This window comes from Glycine soja, chromosome 13 (genome assembly GCF_004193775.1).
Source record: "Glycine soja cultivar W05 chromosome 13, ASM419377v2, whole genome shotgun sequence".
In the NCBI taxonomy this organism is placed as follows: Eukaryota; Viridiplantae; Streptophyta; class Magnoliopsida; order Fabales; family Fabaceae; genus Glycine; species Glycine soja.
This window is the reverse complement of record NC_041014.1, coordinates 18,963,456-18,987,044: the sequence shown is the minus strand read 5'-3', so window position 1 is coordinate 18,987,044 and position 23,589 is coordinate 18,963,456. Positions and strand designations below refer to the sequence as shown.

Genomic DNA, 23,589 nt, shown 5'->3' with positions numbered 1-23,589 from the left:
ATAATCATATCCCAAATATCTTTTCCTCGGAAGTCCGAATATGTAATTAACACAACAAATAAAACTTGAAATGACAAATACCAAGAGTGACCCCTTTTTTTATAATTCCGTATACTAATAAGGGCATCTTTTTCCTTGGATTAGCATAAATTGGTACGGTCATCAAATAAACTATTTACATACTTCCAAAGGGGGGACTAATCTGCAGACAATACCACACTCTGTTGGGTATAATTGCATTAAGCAAGGTAACCCCTTGTTAATATCAAATAAAAGAACCCTTTTGTTTATTAGATAAACTACAAATCTTGGATTTGATTGACGGTTTGAGCTCACATGCTGTGTCTCAACATGCAACGTTTAAATTGTCATTTAGTTATATCATTTTCATGTGCAAATTAAAAAATAGAAAAATATGTTTAATTAAAATTCTTTGCATTAGGGACATAATCCTAAGTAGGCCCAAGAATATAATGTAGATGTTGCCCTGATTGTAGAGTATAGTCAAAGGAATGGGTTGGTTGATCCTCTAGATCTGCCCTTTTTACATATCTATATGAACATGTAATACCAAAAGCAAAAAGCTTTTTTCTGTACATTTCCATTGTGAGAGAGAACTTTGAAGGGCACCTTGTTGAGACCACATACAATGTAAAAGGGAACAAGTGAGAATGGGATCCCATGCCCTCGCCCATTTCATAAGAGGACAGGTCATGTGTGCTAATTGGTTCAACTCAACCCCTTATGATTCAATCAAGTTCATATATACTTAGACCAAAAAGCATCAAAGTTTGTCTTTCCTTCTTTCTAGTTATGCAAATAGTAATACTATGATTTCGTATATACTAATAATATATTGTGTATCCGCGTTAAGCTAATAATCATATCCTTCCATGAAACACCAATGAAAACATTGCTTGTATCAAAAGTCATTCAATTTTCATTTTCGCTAGATACTACGTATTCTACTAATAAATACAAACAACCTTGGCCATATTGAAGAATAACAAACTCAGATATCATCATACAATCATTTTATCTTAGTAGCTTATTATTATCTTGGTCTTGGCATTAATCAATTTAATTGACAGCATTCCCCAAGTAAACCCAAAACTGTGGGAGGGAATAGTAAAAATATTTGGTGAATTTGAGACACTAAAAAAATATAAATTTTAATTTGAAAAATTAAAAAAAATTATAGATCCTAAATTTGATAGACAAAAATATATATATTTTTAATTATATAATAATTCATAATTGAATAAGAGAATAAAAAATCTTTATAAATGTATTTCAATTAAATTAAGTTAAAATACTGAAACAAGGGAAATAAACATAATTGTTCTTTAGGCAGGCAGGCAAGGGACTGACGACTGAGAGAGTAATTTTTTTTTTCCAAGACTGAGATGAGAGTAAATGGTCCAAGAAAAGACACTTTTCAATGGTTCAATTTTCCACATTTTGTACCAGTATGCTTCCCCCTTCTCGGTGAATTGATAAGCATCTCTGACATTTTCCTATGCAAATAACAGTTCCGTTATATATATATATATATATATATATAAAGTATAAAACAAAAAACTGAAACTTACTTTGCTTAAAAAAAATTGAAGCTAAAGCTTACTATTATTTTTTATCTTTTTTAATTCATACAATTTAATTAGATTAATGATAAGTTTAATAAAGTGTTGTCTATTTTTACATTCTCATTGAATTATAAATTTTTATGTATATATAATAAGGTTGTTAATTTCTATAATAATTATTTTGAAAATTATACTCATAAAAAATCGTTCAAATAAGTGACTTCCCCATACCCTTTCACAGTGGCCAAAGATTTCTTTCAAATTAACATATAAAGTAAAGAAAAAAAAAAGAAATTGATTATAACTGAGACATTGGAAACCATCTTTTTCCCCCTTTCATTTATAAACTACACAATAATACATAGAAAACCATTAATAAATTCGACATAACAAATATTGCATCAATAATACATATGTAGAAATCCACAAAGGATAGACCAAAAATTGTCTTATCCCTTTTGTGAATTTCTTCCCTAGAATATGTAATTATAATTTGGTCAGTCAGTGATTGATATCTTCATATAACACCACCTGACAAACGAATATGAATTTGTGAGCAAAAAAAAACAAAAATGGGTTTGGCTTGAAATTAATGAATCACTCTCAGCAGAAACTCCACAAGCGAATATCACTTTCTTCATACAGATCATCAAGCAGCTGTGTTGAATCAATGTCAAAGAATGCCCCACTTAGCATTTGATCAACATACTTTGGAGATTGCAAGCCCTCCAAGCCATACCATGATTCCATCATAGCCATTGATTCATTTTCTTGATCACAAATAGTAGTAGTAGCAACAGCAGTAGTATAAGCCCCAAATGGTGTCAGAAGAGAGACATCATCATCAATTTGGTCTGAGGGAGATGATGATGACATTGATGGTGATGATACAAATGAAGAAGAAGAAGGGGTTGAAGCAAGAGGAGGAGAATGTGGAGAAATTGGAGAAGGTGGGGTGGTAACATTATTATTAATAGCAATGGCATTGTTGTCCAAGAAATTGTTGGCAGCAGCAGCAGCAACTCTTTGGATTGATTTTGGGGACATCATGGAAGTGTCTTGAGGGATGATGTAGTGTTGTGAGAAGGAGCTTGAAGAAGGGAAGTTGAGATTGGTGGCTGAGGAGCCTTTGAGGCATAGAAGTGCAGCATCATAGGCTCTTGCTGCTGCTTCAGCAGTTGAATAAGATCCCAACCATATTCTTGTTTTTTGGTTTGGTGCTCTAATCTCCGACACCCATGACCCCCAGCTTCTCATTCTCACTCCCTTGTACTTCTTCTTGTTCTTGTTGTTGTTGTCACTTGATGATGATGATGATGATGATGATAATGGTCTCATTAGCTTTGATGATGATGGTTGTTCTCTCTGGATCTTGTTCTCTGACTTAACCATTCTGCAAAGAAGCTGTAAAGTGTTTGTTTTAGTGAAAGATTGGTTCTTTGGGTGTGAGTAAAAACTAAAAACGGGTGTTTTTGTTGAAGAGGTTTTTCTCTATTTTTGCACTCTTGTCATGTGTTTGTGACTTTTTGGTTTTCCTTCTATTGAAAGTGGGGAAATGAAGCATATGGAAGTGAGGAAGTGAGGATGCTCTATTTATAGATAGAGACTTTGGTTTCAAGGTTGCAAAAATCTCTCTCTAGTCAAGATGGGTGATTGTTATTGCCAGATGGATTTTGGTTAATTTAGATTTAATATGGAGGTCTTAATTAGTTCTTGAAATGACTTCTTTGTCCTTTATCTCAGTGAAGCTTCCTTCAGATGCATATTATATGATGAAATAACTAGTCTAATAATGACGAGCAAATAAAACCCAAAAAAAAAAAAACAGTAAATTAACCTTCATTTTGACTAATGAAAAGAAATCATAGTAAACTAACTTATGGAGAAGATACTACATCATCTAGGTTATCATATTATTATTGCTATTTAAAACTTATTTTGTGTTAAAACATACTCTCTTTCACGAGAAATTATTACATAATCTAAAATTATTACATATTTATAATTTCAACTATTTTATGCTATATATAATTAAAATTTTCAAATTTAAAAAATCAATAATAAAACTCAATTATATACAATCAAGGCTATCAAATTCGAGAGTTTAGATAGACTCGTAAAAGTTTTATAGACTTGACTCATAGACTTATAAGAATTCACTTCATATAAAAATAATAGCAAATTATCTATAAATAACATTCTAATTAAACATTTCAACAATATAATAAAAAAATAGTAAATCATAAATTTCATAATACTTAAATAAACAAGTCTAGTAATGCATCACTATTATAGTAGTAGTAGATCATTCTCATCAAAGGTGGGTTTGATATTATTAAAAATGAGAATTTTTTCATTCGAGAATAACACATTAAATGAAGGTATGTTGAACATTAAACAGATAGAAAACAACTCAAAATAACTTATATTTTGATTTAATTTTTTTAACTTGACTTGTTAACTAGGTGATAAACTCAAGAGTTTACCGAGCTTACTTAGAATTTATAGAATCTACCTAGATTCTATTAAAAAAAAAAAGTTTACTCACGAATCGACTTACAAATAATAAAAATTAAGGAGTTAAATTGAGAGTTTGATAACTATATAATACAATTATATAAAAATTATAATAATTATAGACCAAATAATAATTTATCCTCTTTCGCTTTATTTAATCCTAACTCATTCTTCTGCACCAATAGAACTTATTATTTATCAACTCATTAAGTTATCAATTGTTTCTCTTCTTCTTTTTATCAACTATTGTTTCTTCTTCTTTTCTTGAGAAATTGACTTAGTCAAATCAAGATGCTAGTAAAAAAATCTCAACTATTATTATTATTATTATTATTGAGTCTATCAGAATAACAGTGATGATTTTCAGTTATATATTGAGTATTTTATGGTAATAAAAGTATAGAACCATAAAGAAAGTAATGCGTTTTTTTTGGTACTGAACTTCGGAGAGCAGTTACTAGTACGACCATACTATGGACATTTATGAGTGAACAAATTTTCAAACTATACAGATGGAAGTTAATGCTTTAGACTAGAACATTAATTTCACGGTCCGTTTGAAGTCTGCAGACTTGTCCATTTAAGTCATCGTCTTCCCCAAATGTCATTCCATGAGCTTCTCTTTAACTGAAAACAGTAAGGAAACATTTAAGGGATGATTGGTTTCACTGTTTTTTGTTTTCATTTTCACTGAAAATAGAAAATGATAATAAAAATGTGTTTGATTAGATTTTTGAAAATATTTTTCAGTAAAAATGAAAACAAAAAATAATTCAAAAATGAAAATAATAAAATTTCATTTTTAGTGTTTTTATTTGAAAATAGAAACTTCATTTTGAAGAAAATGAAAATGCGATAACAAGAAATATAATTTCAAATAAATCTAAAAATACAAAAAAGACAAGAAGTCAATATATCATAAATTTTTAATATTTTTATTTCCTAAAAATAAAAAATAAGAAGTCAAATCAAATATATTTTTAGAATTCTAATCTTTTAAAAATAAAAATAATTTTCAGAAAATGAAAACAGAAAATAAAAATACAAACCAAGCACAATATACCCATACAATTTTATAGATTTTTTTAATAATAATGCATGTACTACTACTCTACTAGTATTATAGTACTAGTAAAATTCTGATACTCCAATATAATACTTTTTAACATATTCCAATATGCATTCTTTATTATTTGATAAAATTGAATTTTCACATATAATACCCACATCATTTGGTAACAACCAGGGGAATTTTAATCTAATAACAAAATAGAAAGTACTGCATCAGAGAGTTTGCTATTTCTAATATTAATATACGTTGAGAGAGAAATTAAGAATCTGTGTTACAAGGCAGCTTCCAGGATCCATAGTTGCTGATGCTTAACAAGAATTCTAGAGTGATAAACCGCTATGCACAGAAAACTACAGTAAAACCCTTTTGCATATGCAATCACACACAGCTGTTGCTTCTCTGTATTCAGCTCCAAAACCGCGTTTTGGGCCCTCCTTTTTTCTTTTTTCCAAATTAAAAATGTGCCTTATTTTATGTGTCACACCAAACTAGTACTACTACTTTACAATATTTTTATATTTAATACGTAATTCAATGCGTTGTTTGCTATAGCCTGCGTTACTTGACTTTTGCACTCTTTCTTTGTCCCTCTTACTTTGCATTTAACTTTTTATTTATTTATTTTAATTTTAAGGTTTTGAAATGATTCTCTACATGGTACAGCACCAGGACCAAGTAGTTTTGCCTTTCGCTTTGGAAAAAATGCAAGCACACATGCATGGATGATATATGTCGAACACAACTTTATTTTATGGGACATATATATTAATGTGACCCTTATTTTCCTAAGTTGGATCGCGCAGTCAAATTCACACGTTCAAGGAGAAAAAGGAAACACCTGTAAAACCCTACCAAGAAAAAAGGATGATCATATATGATAGCACAGACAATTAGTCCACTGTCTACCAAACAGCAAATCAGAATCAGCTACCGAAAGACGTGATCAAGAAACCAAACAACTCCAATTGATTTAGCTTTGACCAATAAGAAGAAAATTAAGGGTTGTGCTAAAGTTATTTGTGTTATTTTGAGATTGATTAGTTGTATAAAAAAAAATTGCAATCTTCCTTTTAATTTTTTGTCATAATTTTTTATTCAAATTAATGAAACTTTTTTATTTAAGAGTTTAATTGTCATACATAATAAATGTTACATTTTTTTTAAATTATCAATAAATCATAATTCATGATATGTGACATTTTGTGATTAATAGACAATGTAAAAGTTGTGGGTTTTATTTTAGATTGTAATTTGGTCTCATTAAAATTGTAAAATGGTTCCTTAAATAATGTATTTTATAGCAGACTGATCCTTTTTTGAGAAATTTATAGTTAAACTCTTTTTTTATTGATTTCAAGTTGTGAAGTTTAACTCTTTATAACTGGAAAACTATAAATATCCCAAAATCAACCAAAATATTGTTTGTAAAACTCACTCTTCACAAACAATGAGCCACAATTTGAGTAACTGCAACTAGGTGAAATTGTTTGCAGTTCATTAGGTCTATGCAATAATCCTTTATATGGGTCTTTGCTAGCGTCTCATCAATATCATTGGCGCCTTGCTGGATAGCAAGGTTAAACTCCTAAGATTTTTTGGTTCTAGCGCAATATAGTAAATAAGGCCCTCTTATACTTAATTATTTAATAATATAAATATATATTACATAAAAAAATAGTCACAAAATTTCATTAAAAATATACATTTTATTAAATTAAACAAATAATATAATTTTAATAAATTTGAAAAAGGATATATAATTTTTTATATAATTTACTCTTATATCATCATCCATCATTTTAATTTGCATCTCCAAAAAAAATTACATGCACATCTATATATAAAATAAGTATGACAATAAGGTTGGGGTGGATTTGACTCCTCATCCCCCACATAAGGTAGGACAAGTTCATGTTTAGAACAGCTGAGCTTATATTTTTTTCACTCATCCACATTCTCATTGATACGGTTTTATTGAGTTTGGGTAAATTTGCATGGAACTTATTACATTTTTACTATTTTCTACTGATATATTTTAAAAATTTAATTTTATATTTATAATTTAATGTAATTAATTTGTATATTTGATTCCCCAAAAACAATGCTCTAATTTCATCGCTATCTTCTATAATTGGCAAAATATCTCCGGCCGTATTGAAATTTACATATATTTTTGTTCTCTTTTTAATTTTATTTTTTTTATAATTTTAGTTTAAATTTATGTTTTTTATCTTGTTAAAATAAAATAAAAAACACTTTAAGTCAATTATTATAAATTCATTACATATTAATACATCAGAAAGAGTTTAAAATAGATTCAATATGAATGTATGAATGTTAGACATTAGAAAAAACTAACAAACTATAAAATGATACTTTCTAAACATATGTAACATTTTAATTTGAATAAAAAAAGAATAAAAAAACTAACAAACGATAAAATGATACTTTATAAAAAAATTATTATACAACTATAAAGTTTTTATTAAAAAAAAATCGTGTCCCTTTTAATCGTGAGCCATGTACCGTTACACTTTTGAACAACCCTCAAGCTGATCCTGCTCGATAGTATTAGAGTATTTTCCTATTATACCACTTTTCATTTCCAATTAAAGAAAATGCTAATTAAAATGATATACTTTATATTTTGTAGTGAACTGCTCGCTTTAAAGAACCACATGGTGAGATGTTTATTCAATGAATATAAAAAGAAGAAATCATAATTTTATAATCTGAATGAATATGATTAACAATAAGTTGAACTAAAACTTTTGCAACCATTCCTATTTATGTCTTGATATATTAATTTGATAAATAATTTTTTTAGCATGATATTAATATAAAATTATTCTCATCGACAGGTTTAATTAAAATTTAAAATCTTCTTAATTTTTTAATTAAGAGACACAACAAACTATTATTTGTGTCAATAAAACTATTATTTATGCAAACTTTTATGGGTTAAATTTAACAACTTGAAACTACACAAAAAAAAAAAAATACTAAACGTTATTTTGAAAATGTCACAACAAATTAATAACAGCTTGTACTCTCCGATGATAATGCACGTGTGAAGGGAATACTGACGTCAAATCCGTACGAACCCTTTCCTCCTTCTCTGGTTCCTTCAGCACTTGTGACACGCTTTGGAGGAACCCACAGAATATGCATCAAATTTCAAGTAATCTCTCACATGGTGATTTTTAAAGTTGAACTAGAGAAAAGAAATTGGCGTGCAAATAATTTTTAATTTGGTGGCATCTAGGGTACGGTCTTTGGCATGCCATATTTAATGATTCTCACATATTCTTGCCACACTCCTTTTGTTTATGATATTTGTAACTAAATATAATCCATAATATATTCCGAAAGTAAGCAAAATCTCTGTTTGATGAAAGTTATGAGGAAACTTCATTAGTTCCAAATGAGATTTAGCCGTTTGTGGAATTAGCTGGACCTTCTGGAATTTGCCATACTTCAATGGCTTACCTACCATGCATGTGTGAAGTCGTGAACATCGTCAAGGTGAAAATTCTTCTATTAGATTGACTAACTCTGGGTATAAATAGTTGTATCTTTAAGGTTTCAAACGTGTGGGAAGACAATATTTTTTATAATCTCTTCAATTCTTGTTTTGCACTAATTATATTTAAGAACATGAAGAACATTTAATGGTTAAATACTCAAACATGTATTACGAACAATAATTGGTATAAGTAGTAACGATTTGTGTTCTTTAACTAAGTGATTCAAAATTCGAATTCTAATTATCCCTTAGGTATAAAATAAATCATAATTAAAAGAATAATATATATATATTTTATGCGTTTATAGTCTCTAACATTGTAACTTCTCACAATAACTACTTCCTAGCAAAAGCTTTTAGAATGTAATAATATTATATTTGACCGCAAAGTCACTCCTTCAAAGTCCTAAACCTTTTTAACCTTATTCCAAAGGAAGTATAGACTAATAGTAAAAAAAGGCAAAATTTCTCATCTTACATGGTAATTATTTCCAAGATCTAAATTACCAACTCCACAACACTTTCTCTATTAAGATTATAGATTATAAATTATAGAAGTATTGACAGATTACTTGTTAATAAGGTTCCACATGGCCAATCTTTGTTGATAATATACACGTTTAAAGATTAAAAACTAAATTGCATATATGTGATCCCATCTTTAGTATATTATGTTTTTTTTTCTCTTTTACTAATCATTGGTGTCATAAGGTACAAGAAAAAAGGTATACTACATTGGCAAGCTCATCATTTGTTTAGGCGAAGTAATAGCATACATTAACTTCCGATGGCAATTATACCTTTTAATTTGATCATTAGCTAGTGAAATTAAAAGTCTCTAATCATTCTTTTTACTCTCCATAAAGTCTAAAATTGGTCAATTTCATTCCTTCCGGCAAAAGACAATGCTTTCCCGGATTCCTTGGGTTTCAAAATCGATCACACGACAAAAGCCACAATTTTAAAAAGGCAAAAAATAGTTCATCTCCTATCACACTCAAAACCTTAAATGGTTAAATTGACACTTACGAATTACATATACCAAACAAAAGATTGTCGACACTGAAATCAAACCTAAACTTTATAATTTGTGTGCTCCTTCTTCCACGTCGTGGAATATAATACCAACATAATAATAAAAAATAAAACGAGTAGCCACTATGCTGCCGAACTCCTTGACCAAAAATGTTAATGCATGATAGTGCCATTTTGATAATGAAAAAAGTTTAATTTTTATACCCTAGTGTAGTGCACATTCTCTTTCCTAACTGGCCCGTACCGACTATGAGACCTTCCGTACCCATATACCCAAGAAATTTAGAAAACGACAACTAAATAAATTGTGGGACCAATTGAATTGGATAGCATGCATTGTTAATGGCACGATACATGCCCTCTCGAAGTGACCTCACATAAGAGCCATGCATGCATTTGGGAGTTGAGAGTTAATTGGAAACTGTCTAGTTAGTGTCATCTCATTCTTACAAAAAAATAAACAAATGATATGGTGTAACGAGTGACGAATTGTGAAGATATTGAGATTGTGTGATGGGGCAAGATGAGTTATGGGCGAAAGTACACTCAATGATTTTAAATTTAGAAGGGTTGTTGGGTCAGGGGAATGAAGAAGCAAAATCCATGTGGGGAGAGGGGAGTTTGATGAAAAATATTCTTAAACTTATGAGTATTAAATCTCAAATTCCCTATTTTGCTACAGGGAAGGGATATAGAGTGAAACTTCCAAGAAAAAATGTAGTACAAAATGGTATGTCAAATCAACAACCATATCCATAGTGATAGCCTGTGTTTGATTGCTGTTTTTATATCATGCAATAATATATGTCTTATGGGGCCAACAACACCAATTTCTTGAATCTTGATCCACTAGCAATAAGTGAGCTTCGTATGCTACTTCGTACTGCACAAGATGATCCATTTTTATATTTTAAAATCATATCTTCCCCTTTTATTGTTATCCCATTAATAAATGGTAGGAATTGTTTAGTAAAATATTTATTTATTTTAAATAAATTTAATGGCTCATTTCATCTTTATAATTTATAAATTTTTTCTTTTAATTTTTATACTTAAAAATCATCTATCTTAGTTTTTATATAGATGACTTTTAGAATGGACTATCTTCATTAGTGATCTATCATATATCACAATCAAGAATTTTTATATTCATCTAAGATATAGAACTTTATGATATACTCTTCCTAGCATAATATCTTTCGTTTATCATTGTCAAAGGAAAATCTATCATAAAGCTAGACATCTTAGATAATCTAAATTTTTTTATATTATGATACATGATGGATCACTTATATATACCTTAAAAGTCATCTCTTATAATATTATCATTAATTTCTTTTAGTTCTTATGAGTTTAGATGATAAGATGTAAAGGAGATTAAAAATATATGTATAATGATTAAAAATGATATACAAGACTATAATGAATTGTTTTTAAGTATAAGAAGTAAAAAAGATAAAAATGAATAATTAAATTTTAAAAATAAAAACAATAATGATTGTTTTGACTATTTCTTATTCAAAATTTTGAAAAGAAATAAGTGAAAATAGTAGGACATATTTTGTAATTAGAAGTAAAAATAGAAAAATAAAGACAGAAAACATTTTACTGAACCTAAAAGAACCTTTAAATAATGATTAGTAATTCTGTCATATACCTGTAAATAATGATTAAGGGCTTTCCTTTTTAGTTTCTTCTTTTTCCATATTTTCCTCGTCTTTTTTACCATTTGTCTGGGCATAAAAAAGTGAATATAGATGTACAAGGATGAAAAGACAAAATAATACAAAGACGAGAATAATGACATTCGAACTAACATAGATGCTAATTTTTACCAGAAAAATTCATGCACGGAACAAGTCCCAGTTCATCTTTTAACATTTTTCTTGTGAACTATCGTTATTATTAGTATTCGAGCTTGAAATTAGTCCTAATTACAGAATAATTGAGCTTGAAAAAAGTTGAGTTCAACCATCAAGCTCAAAACAGAATAATTGAACACGACAAAAACAAAAATTGGGTAACGAATTTTGTTGGAAAAAATACGATTTGATTAAATTTAAGGTCAAGATTAGAATTTCCCTGATATATAAATGAGGAAGAGGGGCAATGGATTTAAGAATATAAGTACCGAGGATTTTGCTTGATGAGATAGTGGGGACTGGGGTAAGTCCATGCGCTGCAACAGTGCAACCTACAATTGCTTCTTTAACAAATATAGAGGTAGAAAGGAGGGTGATGGTTTGTGCTAGCAAATCTCGCACACATACATTTTGTTTGGGACGAAATAGGATGATCAAAGATATAATTAGAAGAGGAAAGCGCATTCCCTAAACTTGAAGGTAAAATGAGTCACCATGGATTAAAAAACTTGTAAGGGCATTATGATGAAAATGAATTTCAGAGTTCATACACATGTCCATTCAATGTCAAATAGAACTATTATTATTAGCTGACATTAATTAATAGGAGCATTAGTTTGACTACTAGATTAAACTTTTTAAGGGCTTTAGGATGAGATTTTAAGAACTACAGTCTAAATAACCAACTTCCAATCTTTCAAAAATCAAAATGATTAATTACTCGCTACGAATCAGATCAGAAATGCTAGCAATATACTCCTTTAAAAACACTATTGTTGGTTAAATTTAATAAAAATCACATAATTTAATAAGATATACTTATTTAATGAGTTCTACTTATAATTTTATAATTTTCAATAACTTTTAACAAATAATGGAAAGAGTGTCCAAAAAAATGTTAAAAAGTGTTGCCAGCATTTCTCATCAGTCGGATAGATACAATTCTTGATCGCACACCTGTATGTAAACCAGCAACTCCTTTAATGTACTTATAAATTTGTGAAGCTTGTATCAAACTAAAATAAACATTAACTTCTTAAAGTTGTGAACACAGTCCAACCACAACTTCACCTATTTAGTATTTATCGTGGTAACCAATGTTTACTTTTTAAGATCTTACATAGCATTTAAGGATGCAACTTATAGACAACAGTAGAGAGTTGAATCCTTGGCCCATGATAGGCAACCATCGATGATTTAACACAAAGGACCAAATAAACTTCACAGAAAATAATTCCTGATCATTACAATTTCTAAAGGTACAATAATAATTAATAAGTTGTACCATTCCCAGTCCCCACCATGAGCGAATTGGAACAACAGAGGACTTTTTTTCTTCCTTTTTTCATGGTGTCCGATAACAACGTTGCTATTTATGCTTTTACTCCACTTATTATTTGGAGGTGGGGTATCCAATCGCTCAGATTTTCCCTACAAAAGTTAGGCATTGTTCTCCTATTGAGATCAGCAACTCAGGCCTTTAATGTGAAGCTTCTGTAAATGTACTCAAGGAACTTATCAGAGACTCGTATACCTGAATTCCCTTCATGAACACAGTATCCTTTAAGTGCTGCAAGTGAAAAGTCACGGTAGTGAAAAAAAATAATTATACTTGAGTAACAGTTCGTGTGGAATGAAATGAGAATTGCATAATAATGAAGAATTGAAAGAATTATTTGAACCTCATTGTGGTCATGAAGCAAGATGGGAGTATTTTTCATTGGGGAGAAACCGAGCACAGGAATTCCTTTCTGTCTGAGGTATCGAGCATCAGTTGTGGATGCAAGAATTTCAGGCCTTGAAAGCTTTTCTCCAACAGATGTGATAGCTTGCTTGAAAACTGACCACCATGGATTGGAATCATCGGTTGCAGTCATTAACGGACGTCCCATGTAGTCTCTAAGAGGTCCTTTCTCTATAATCTGCCAAATTTAGTTGCCCAAAAATGAAAAAAAAAAAATTGCAGTCAAGAAATTAATGGCAAAGACAACGGCTTTATGTTTTAACAACAGAGTCACAACTGATAGTATAAAGGAATAAATAAGACCTCATAGCATAAAAGAGCTAACAAGCTCTTGTACTATCCATGGTATTCAATCCCAAATAGCACTGAGTGGCTAAGCCCAAAAACCCTAAAGTGGGATGGTCACAATTCAAAAGTTGAGACACATTATATATATGCTGAGTTTTTTTTCTTTCTAAAAATGCCTAAAAAAGAAACCAACAGGAGAGGGTCGGGCTTTTCATGGCACACTAAGGAAACCTGCTGGAAACTCCATGGAAAACCATCCAACTTAAAAAAGAAACCAACTGGAGAGGATCGGGCTTTCCAAACCTCAAATGCTGAAAATGTGGAACAAAAAGGCAACTCTGAGTCATCTTCGTTCACTAAGGAACAACTAGAGCACTTGTATAAACTCTTTACCACAAAAATGTCAGTGACTCCATCCTCTTCTTTGGCTCAAAAAAGTATCTCTTTCTCTGCTGCTCTCCTTAGTTCCAAACCTGATTCCAAAGCTCCATGGATCATCTATTCTGGAGCCTCTGACCATATGACAAACTGTTCAAAATTGTTTTCCACACATAGTCCTTGTGCAGGTCGCAAAAAGGTCAAAATAACTGATGGTACCTTTTCTACTATAGCCGGTGTTGGTTCTATTTCTGTATCTAAAACTTTAACCCTTCACAATGTCCTTCATGTCCCAAATTTATCATGTAATTTGTTGTCTATAAGTAAATTAACACTGGACTTAAATTGTTTGGCTATTTTTTATTCCTCTACATGTAAATTTCAGGGGTTGAGTTCGGGGAGGATGATTGGCAGTTCTAAAGAGGTTGATGGTCTCTATCTCTTTGAAGATGAGTCTGGTCCTAAGGAGAAACTCCAGAAAAATTGTCTCAATTCAATTCTGATTCATGAAGATGAAGAAATAATGCTATGGCATTATCAGCTAGGTTACCCCAATTTTTTGTATTTGAAGCATTTATTTCCTGACCTCTTTAAAAATAAAAATCCAAATTTGTTTTCTAGTGAAATTTGTCAATTTGCAAAACATCATCGTTCCTCTTATTCCCCTAAGGATTATAAACAATCTAGTCCATTCACCTTAATTCATAGTGAAAACAAAATCTGATGTTGAAAGTATAAATTTGGGGAACAATGATGAACAATCTAGTCCATTCACCCAAATTTGGTAACAAAGGTATTCAACCCTTTGACCGTGTTTACTTAAGGAAAAAAAGACCTCAAAGAATAGAACCAAATGATTCTCGAAACTGCCAGTCATCCGAGGATCCATCAGGTAAGAATCCTTCTAGTTTTGTTCAACCCATTCAAAATATTGTGGAATCTGAATCTGTTCTTACTGTTCCTGACCTTGTTGAACCTATTTTTGACAATTATGACCTTCCTATTGCTGTTAAAAAAGGTGTAAGGTCCTGTACAAAACATTCTATTTCTAATTTTATATCTTATGAAAAATTGTCTCCTACCTTTAGAGCTTTTACTTGTGAACTGACAAAAATAGAAATACCAAGAGATATACAGGAAGCTCTAAGGGTTCCTAAGTGGAAGGAAGCTGTCTTGGAGGAGATGAGAGCTCAAGAAAAAAATCAGACTTGGAAAGTGGTGGACCTACCAAGAGGAAAAACAACCGTGGAATGCAAATGGGTGTTTACTATCAAGTATAACGCAGATGGGTCTGTTGAGAGGTACAAGGCCAGGCTAGTAGCCAAAGGCTTCACCCAAACCTATGGTATTGATTACTCAAAAACTTTTGCTCCAGTTGCAAAACTTAACACCATTAGAGTCCTCTTACCATTGGCTGCAAATTTAGATTGGCCATTACAGCAACTTGACGTAAAGAATGTCTTTTTAAATGGGGACTTAGAGGAGGAAGTCTACATGGACTCGCCTCCTGGTTTTGAATCTTAGTTCAATCAAAAGATTTGCAAGCTTCAAAAGTCTCTCTATGGCTTGAAACAATCACCTAGAGCATGGTTTGAGAGATTTGCCCAGTTTATTAAGAAGCTGGGATATTCTGTGTCAGAGTGATCACACCATGTTTGTGAAACACTCTTTTGAAGGAAAGATGGTTGTATTAATTGTCTATGTGGATGATATTGTAATTACCGGGGATGATAATAGAGAAATAAATAATTTGAAGGCATCTCTTGCGGGTGAATTGGAGATTAAAGACCTTGGATCCCTAAAATATTTTTTGGGAATGGAGGTTGCAAGATCAAAAAAGGGGCTTGTGGTGTCTCAACAGAAGTATATTCTGGACCTACTCAAAGAAACTGGGATGATGGACTGTAGGCCAGCAAATACTCCAATAGACCCCAACCAGAAATTTCGGAGTGAAGACAAAAGAGACCCTGTAGACACAACCCGATATCAGAGATTAATGGGGAGGTTAATTTATCTATCTCATACCCGTCCAGATATAGCCTTTGCAGTCAGTTTAGTGAGCCAATTCATGCAATCACCACACGAAGAACATTTGGAGGCTGTCCACCGAATTTTAAGGTACCGTAAAAGTACTCCAGGCAGAGGATTGTTTTTCAAAAAAACTGGGCAGCAAGCTATTGAAGTATTCACAGATGCAGACTGGGCAGGATCTATTACTGATCGAAAATCAACATCCGGTTACTGCACATTTGTTTGGGGAAACTTGGAGGAGGAAAAAACAAGATGTTGTGGCCAGGAGCAGTGCCGAGGCTGAGTATAGGGCAATGGCCCAAGATGTTTGTGAGATTTTATGGCTTAAAAGGATTCTAGAAGAATTGCAACTTCCTATGACTCTTCCAATGAAATTATATTGTGATAACAAGGCTGCAATCAGTATCTCCCAGAACCCTGTTCAACATGACCGAACCAAGCATGCTGAAATTGATAGACATTTCATAAAGGAGAAGGTGGACGCCAGCCTAATTTGCATGCCTTTTGTTCCTTCTTCACAGCAAGTTGATGACATTCTTACAAAAAGATTGTTTAGGCCCAACTTTGAGTTTCTTGTAAGCAAGTTGGACATGTTGGACGTCTATGCACCAACTTGAGGGGGGGTGTTGACAGCTGTATGTCTATATTAAGAATTAATTAGACAGCTGGATGTTTATTTTTGGAATTAATTTTCTAGAAGATTGAATAATTAGGATCAAGATCAGATTATTCCGATTTGATCTGATTTGATTATTATTTTGGGTCAGAATCAAATCTCTCTGATTTGATCTGATCCCTTTTTATTTACTTTCCTTTCTGCATTTATTATGTAATTGACATCCTTGCCTATATATGTAAATCTTTTATTCCTGAATAATATACAAGAATTATTCTTACTCTCCTATTTTTTTTCTCCCCAGCAGTCCCTAAAATCACAGAAGGCATTGGGCTCTCCAACTATAATGGCTAACTCTTGTGAATTGTGATGTGGTTCTCCCAAGGGTTTTATCAAATGGTATCAGAGTTTTGCACCATGTCTCTCAGTTGCAAAGCAATATGGTTGGTGACAACAACATTGCAATGTCCATGCAAGACTAGTAAAAAAGGATCGGTGTAAAGCCAACCATTTTAAAAAATGAGGAATTTGCTGCAAAGGACCAAATGGAAGAGAGAGAACAACAAAGGGATGCAACAGTAACTGGGGTTTGAGAGAAGAGGGGACAGAATACAACAAACTAACAAAGGGCCATAGAGATCATAGGCTGGCTGCAGGACGCTAGAAACCACCAGAAATAATGCCAGAGAATGGTGGGTTGGTGAGTGTTGCATGGCAGGAAAATTAGGAAAAATAATGTTTTTCCTTAAGTTCTAGAAGGAAGGGAGAGATAATAATTTTGTCCCTGAAAAACCTCTAAATGATGGTGTATTGGTGTTACTGGGGCTTGAAAAGGGTTTTTGAAACATCTCACCCCCACACAGGCTGGCTGTGAACTAGCATTTGGACTAGTTCCAGGCAAATACTACAATGCTAGCGTCACCACCCGTGCCTCTCATTTCCAGCAGAGAGGCATGGTAAGAAGCTCAGTGTTATCGATGGCGGAAGGTCAAAATTCTGCCATATAAACATGCCATTGTGGCCTATGGTGCCACCATAGCCAGCCTCCCTTCACAAATTTCCTATGGTGGTTGACAAAAAAACCATCATGCCATTCAGCCATGGCGGCCATAGCGCCACCATTTAACAACACTGAAGAAGCTCTAATACCAATTATTAAGACCCTGGGGAGAACTACACCACAAAAGCCATCCATTGTAGTTGGAGAACTCAAGGTCAAGGCCTAAAAAACCCTACATTAAATGCCAAACTTTCAATGTGAGACTCAACCCTCATACCTTGCAATATGATCCTAACAATATTCTGAGATACATTAAAGATGTTGCGACATTCTAATACTATGTAACAAGTGTGATGCTAAGTGAACTACAGTTTAGGGGAGGGAGTTAGAAATATTAATATTACTATTAACGTTAGGAGTATTATTGGGCTAAGCTTACCAGTTGTACTATGCTTGCATTTGACTTAAATTATTACTTAGTATAAATAGTAAATACAAGTATGAAATGAGATTAGTGTTTTGTATCACAGCATCCCTGTTAGGCATGAGAATCAATTTCCCAAACAATTACAAGTGTATTATGGAAGGAAGAAAAAAAAGGGAAATGAGTTTTAAAAAGGGGCAGTTAGAAGAGTTAGTTGGCTAACTGTTAGTGTGAGGGTTCTCTATTATAAATAGGTCTCTAAATACTGAGGCTGGATTATCTTTTGTAAGAACTTGGATATACAACTGGGATTATCCAGTGTGAAAGGAGAGTGCTCCTTTGGGTACAGTTGTGTACATTTGTTCTTCCTTATTCTAGATAATTCTCACAATCTTTTCTCACTTCTTTCTCTTTGACTCTGATTTGCCTACTGCACCCATTCTGTGTGTGTGATAATCATCTTTGTTAGAGTAAGATTCCTAACAATCACACACACACACACAAATGCAAATCTTTTCACTTTTCTACCCAAATTCAGTCCAATCTTAAATTTCAATATGGTGCATCCAGAATCAAGATTGAAACCAAAAAAGAAAATCTATTAATATAGTACTCAAAAGCCTTAAAGACATAAGTGCAGAAAATGTTTATTTGCAGTTTGCAGGGTGTAAACCAACCAGCAGATCTCCCAACCCCATAGGCAGTTAATCAATTCCAACAGACACAAATTCAGTAATATCAGAATTTCTTCCCTTTCAAGTTTCAACAGAGAAGGTTTATGGTAACAATCATATACATACATATTGTAATGTAATAGAATTAATACATTAAAACATGCATAAAAAATGCTTATTAAAAAACCTTCCAAACTTCTTAGTTGTTAGAAATGCAATCCCAAGGCTGTGATTTATTCTTAATCCATTTGTTGTACTAACCACCCAGTTTCTTGGAAGATTATGTAGTGATGATAAACAGTCAAGCTATAGTGCTATTTAAGTATCTGTCATTTATATGGATCTTTAGTTTAGTATCATAGACAAAATGAAAAGCTATACAGAAGGATGGAATTGTAAATATATATCAAATGTGTGCATACTCTGTTATCATAAAGAAAGGGAAGCAAAACAATCTAAGACTAGAGTTCCAGACTCAGTCAATAGTACTAGTACCCAAGCAAGGAGAATCTAAAATCCTACTTGAACAAAAAATGCAGCCAATGACAACATACTAGATAAATGCCTGAAACTAACAGCAACATTTCCCATTAAAAATCTCACCTCGTATGACATATTCCTAACAGCCGGCGCCCATTCCTCTGCAATTCGCCTTCTCATTTCCTCTGGGTCTGTTGTTGGTGTCAGCCTCAGATCGAACCCAGCTTCCGCCTCCGAAGGCTGGACGTTCATTGCAAACCCCTGCAAAAACACACCCATTTCAAAAACAACCACAACCAAATTCAAATAAACCATCAATCAGGTTCTCAGAGTATCATCACCTTTTCTCTTAAATAATCCCTTAAGTAATAAAACTATACAAATAATCCCCAAAACATTGAATATCCATCCATTTAATCTCTAATTTACTAACATTTAGTGACCAATTTGAAGGGTTTCCAATACTTAAAAAAGACTACTTACTACTTACCATAATTTCTAATACTTGAAGAATTACTTACATGGTTTTTTTTACTTTGAGAATCTTTTAGAAGAAAGGATAATACTTTACAGTTGAATTAGCCATCATTTAGGATGAAATAGGTTTATTCAATCAAATCCAATTAAAACAAAAACCACAAATTCCCGAACTCACTCACATCTTCAGAAACAACCCCAGCCTTGACATAAACCGGATTCACCGACACAACCTCACCATTCAAAGCTTTCCCGGCCTTCACCACATCAAACTGGCTCTCCCTGAACCTACTCACTACCTCCACGCTCTCCATCAAATTCTCCACCGCACTCCCATCATACATCCTCGACCCATGCCCGGGCCTCCCCTTAGCCCTAATCTTCACGTTCCACGGAACCCTATCGGAGTAGAAAACCCTAAATTCATCGCCCGGCGAGGCCTGCCCCTCGTCGAGCGCGAATCCAACGTTGAGTCCGTTGAATTCCTCGGACTCCACGAACTTGGCGGCCCCGTCGATGCCGCCGATTTCCTCGTCGGGGACGAGGGAGATGTGGATTGTGCGGTGTGGAGTGAAGGATTGGGATTTGAGGTTGCGGATGGCTTCCAGGTACTGAATAGCGATACATTTGTCGTCCTGGGCGCCGCGGGCGAAGATGGCGCCGGAGGCGGTGCGGTGGGCGGAGAAGGGATTGTGGAGCCATTTCTCGGGCTCGGCGGGGACGGAGTCGAGGTGGGAGTTGAGAAGGAGGGAGGGGAGGGAGGGGTTTGAGCCCGGCCACGTGAGGAGGAGGACGGGCTTGCCTTGGACGAACTCGAGGGTTTGGGTTTTGAGGCCCAGGCTTTGGGCCTGGGCTTTGAGGAAGGAGACCGCGGAGGTGTAGTCAGGGGTTGGGTGGGCTGTGTTAATGCGGAGGTAGCGCTGGAAGTGCGTGATGGGAGTGTCTTGTTCTTCGAGGAGCGGTAGTTGGGTTGCGGTTGTGGAGAGGAAGAGAGAGATATGGATGATAGAGAGTGAGAAAGCGAGAAAACGGAAGTGGGACTGTGGAGTGGCCATGGAGATGGACAAGGGACAAAACAAGTGAACTCAGGTGCTCGATATGGTTCCACTCAACAGCTTACTATGGAAGATCTGGATTCAATTGACACAGTTAGTTTCTCTATGGAAAAAAAAAACACAAGCTTTCTATTTTGTGGTGGGGGAAAAAGTCCTACTTTAAAACATGACTTATGAAATTGTTTTAAAGTCATCACAACATACAAGAACATGAAGAATAAACTTGCTCAAGTGATTCACATCTTAACCAAAGAAGTATATTATTCAAACCAACATAAGAAATTACCCATAATTAATGATATAAATTATTCAAATGTTAAATAATTCCAAATAACAAAACACCTTATGATTCATTTGCAAAAAGCTTAAGAAAATAATAATAATTCCATATATTCTTAGTAGCATCCTTGTGTTATTGGATTCGGTTCTAGATCTGGCTTCAAATCTTCTCTTCAGCCTTGTGATTCACCACCACAACCAACATCTTTCTCTCTATGCACCTAGCAATCACTTCAACTTTGAATCCATTGTGCAATTGAGGGGAGTAAACACCAGGGAGATTTTCTCCAATGAGCCATAAGCAACCACAAAAGTGAATTTGACATCACACTTTAACCAAAAAATTTAAGGCTTTAGTACCTTGCACCACTGCAACACCTGTAAGACCCACTATCTGGCCTCTATGCATGGACTCACCTGTCAAGAAGACTTTCAATACAAGGGATCTCTATGTCCATGGATTCATCGCTGTCATTTTACTCGTCTGAATCGGTCACCAAGTTGAACCATCGACTCTGATACAAATTGTTGTGCAACCGAGGGGGATAAACACATGAGAAATTTTCACCAATGAGCCATGAACAACCACATAAGTGAATTTGACACCACACTTTAACCCAAAACCTTAAGGCTCGGGTTTATGGGTCTTCTCCTCACTTATCTGGTGCTCGACTTTTCCATTTCTACTAGATGTGGGACTTCAACTCACACTTATACTCCAACAGAATCTTCTAGAACGTTCATGCATTGTAGTGCCAACTACGGCTAGAACAAATTGTGCAAGGACCCACAAAGGTCCCTAAGGTACAAGCATAGTAGAATGTTATACAAAGAGAGGAATTGTCCCGAAGAGCCCTTAAAGTGTAGTGCACTAAAACTCTACAGGTATCAAAACCGCTTCCCCTAGCCGATTAGTGGAAATCTTGCATGGTTTGCTAATGTCCCCCACCATGAACTCACTGTAGAGAAGGTCGTGCAGAACTAGATCCAGTCTAACGAAACCACCTTCTCCAACAGTGTTGATGCCCACATTGAGGATATCCAAAAGTTGATTAATCTTATAGATGGATTTATTCGAAATGCTCTCGATACTGGTTGTGAGGTGGGTAACCTCTTTCTCCTTAGAAAATATTACTATTTATTAAAGTTTTTTCCCCTCCACTTTTAATCTTTTATTTTAATTTTTCATCAAAGATTATGAGAATATATGTTTGTCGTCGAGCTTTCACATCTTGTCAAGGAAGAGATTGACGAAAACAGTGGATTGTAGATCTAATTTCTTAAATGAAATGAGTTGTATAGTTTTCTTTGGTTAGTGTATTTTCATATATGCTTTCATTGTTTTTTCACTTGAGTTCTTTTATTTTTGATAGTTTTTAGCCTCTAGAAAACAAATTGTAATAGAATAACAATACAAATTAGTGTCACACCATCATTTAATGGTGGAAGAGACGAAAAAGACTACAAGTTGTGACGAAAAAAGTTAAAGGATGTTGATTGGTCATCGAAAAGTTTAAGGACCAAAATCATAAATGTTGAAAGTTCAAGGACTAAAAACATAGTTTACTCAATTATAAATGGAAAAAGAGAAAATAGTTATTAGGTAAAGAGCTTTTATACTATTGTTTAATCATAAATTAACATGTATGATAATTTCTTTTGAAACTTTTGTACTAATTGTTTTAAGAGATGTCTAAGTAATCTTAAGTTCAAATAACGTTAAATAATCTCATCTTGGGTGGTCCAGTCCAATTTAAGGATGTGTATTAAAAAATGGACTATTTTTTAGTTCACCTTCTATAAATAGATTTTTTTTTACTAATTACCCCATTATTTAAAATATATATTTATTAGCTTTATGAATTTGACTAATTCTAGGGGGGCCATGGATTGTATTGTTAAAAATTTGATCCAAATCCAATTAAATAGATTGCATTTAAAATCTGAATCCATTTAATTGGAAAAAAATTGTTTGGATTTTTTTAAAATTGGTTTATAGTTGAAAACTAGTTTTGTTTTAAACAATAAATCAATTTTCGACCTACATTAGTTAGGACTATTTTTGGATGATCTCAGCTAAGGTTATTTTCAGTCAATACTGGTCAGGGAAATTTTTGGATAACCTTTATCATGGTTGTTTTTGGCTGATCTTGGCAAGGGAATTTTTGGTTGACAACGACCCAGACATTTTTTTGCCGATTTTATTTAGGTTTAATTTTTGTCGACTTTGGCTAAGATATTTTCGGCCAACATTAACCCAGGCAATTTTTTATCAACCTCATTCAAGGCTATTTCCAGCTAATCTCGAATAAATTAATTTTGGCCAATGTCAACAAAGGAAGTTTTTGGCCGACTTCGACTAAGCTGCTTTTGGTTGACCTCAATCAGGGATGTTTTTGGCTGATCTTGATAAGGGTATTTTTGGCCTACATTGACTGAGGAAATTTTTGGTTGACATTGGTAGGGACAATTTTTAGTCAATGTTAATCGAGGCAGTTCTCGGTCAATGTTGATCATGACAGTTTTTGGCCAAGGCTATTTTTGG

At 33.2% G+C, this 23,589-nt stretch overlaps 2 protein-coding genes across 2 annotated transcripts; both read right to left on the bottom strand.

Annotated features, from left to right (window-relative positions):
* Positions 1–1,891: 1,891 nt before the first annotated feature.
* Positions 1,892–3,136, bottom strand: LOC114381844 (ethylene-responsive transcription factor ERF014-like). The gene has a single exon (XM_028341067.1). The coding sequence runs from the start codon at positions 2,976–2,978 to the stop codon at positions 2,190–2,192; it is 789 nt and encodes a 262-aa protein (XP_028196868.1). The 5' UTR covers positions 2,979–3,136; the 3' UTR covers positions 1,892–2,189.
* Positions 3,137–12,607: 9,471 nt separating this feature from the next.
* LOC114382181 (aminoacylase-1) lies at positions 12,608–20,913 on the bottom strand. The gene is made up of 4 exons (XM_028341426.1): positions 19,893–20,913; positions 19,357–19,494; positions 13,281–13,520; positions 12,608–13,168 (listed from the first exon to the last, which is right to left on the bottom strand). Exons 1-4 carry the CDS (start codon positions 20,763–20,765, stop codon positions 13,079–13,081), a joined length of 1,341 nt encoding a protein of 446 aa, XP_028197227.1. The 5' UTR covers positions 20,766–20,913; the 3' UTR covers positions 12,608–13,078.
* Between the last annotated feature and the right edge of the window lie 2,676 nt (positions 20,914–23,589).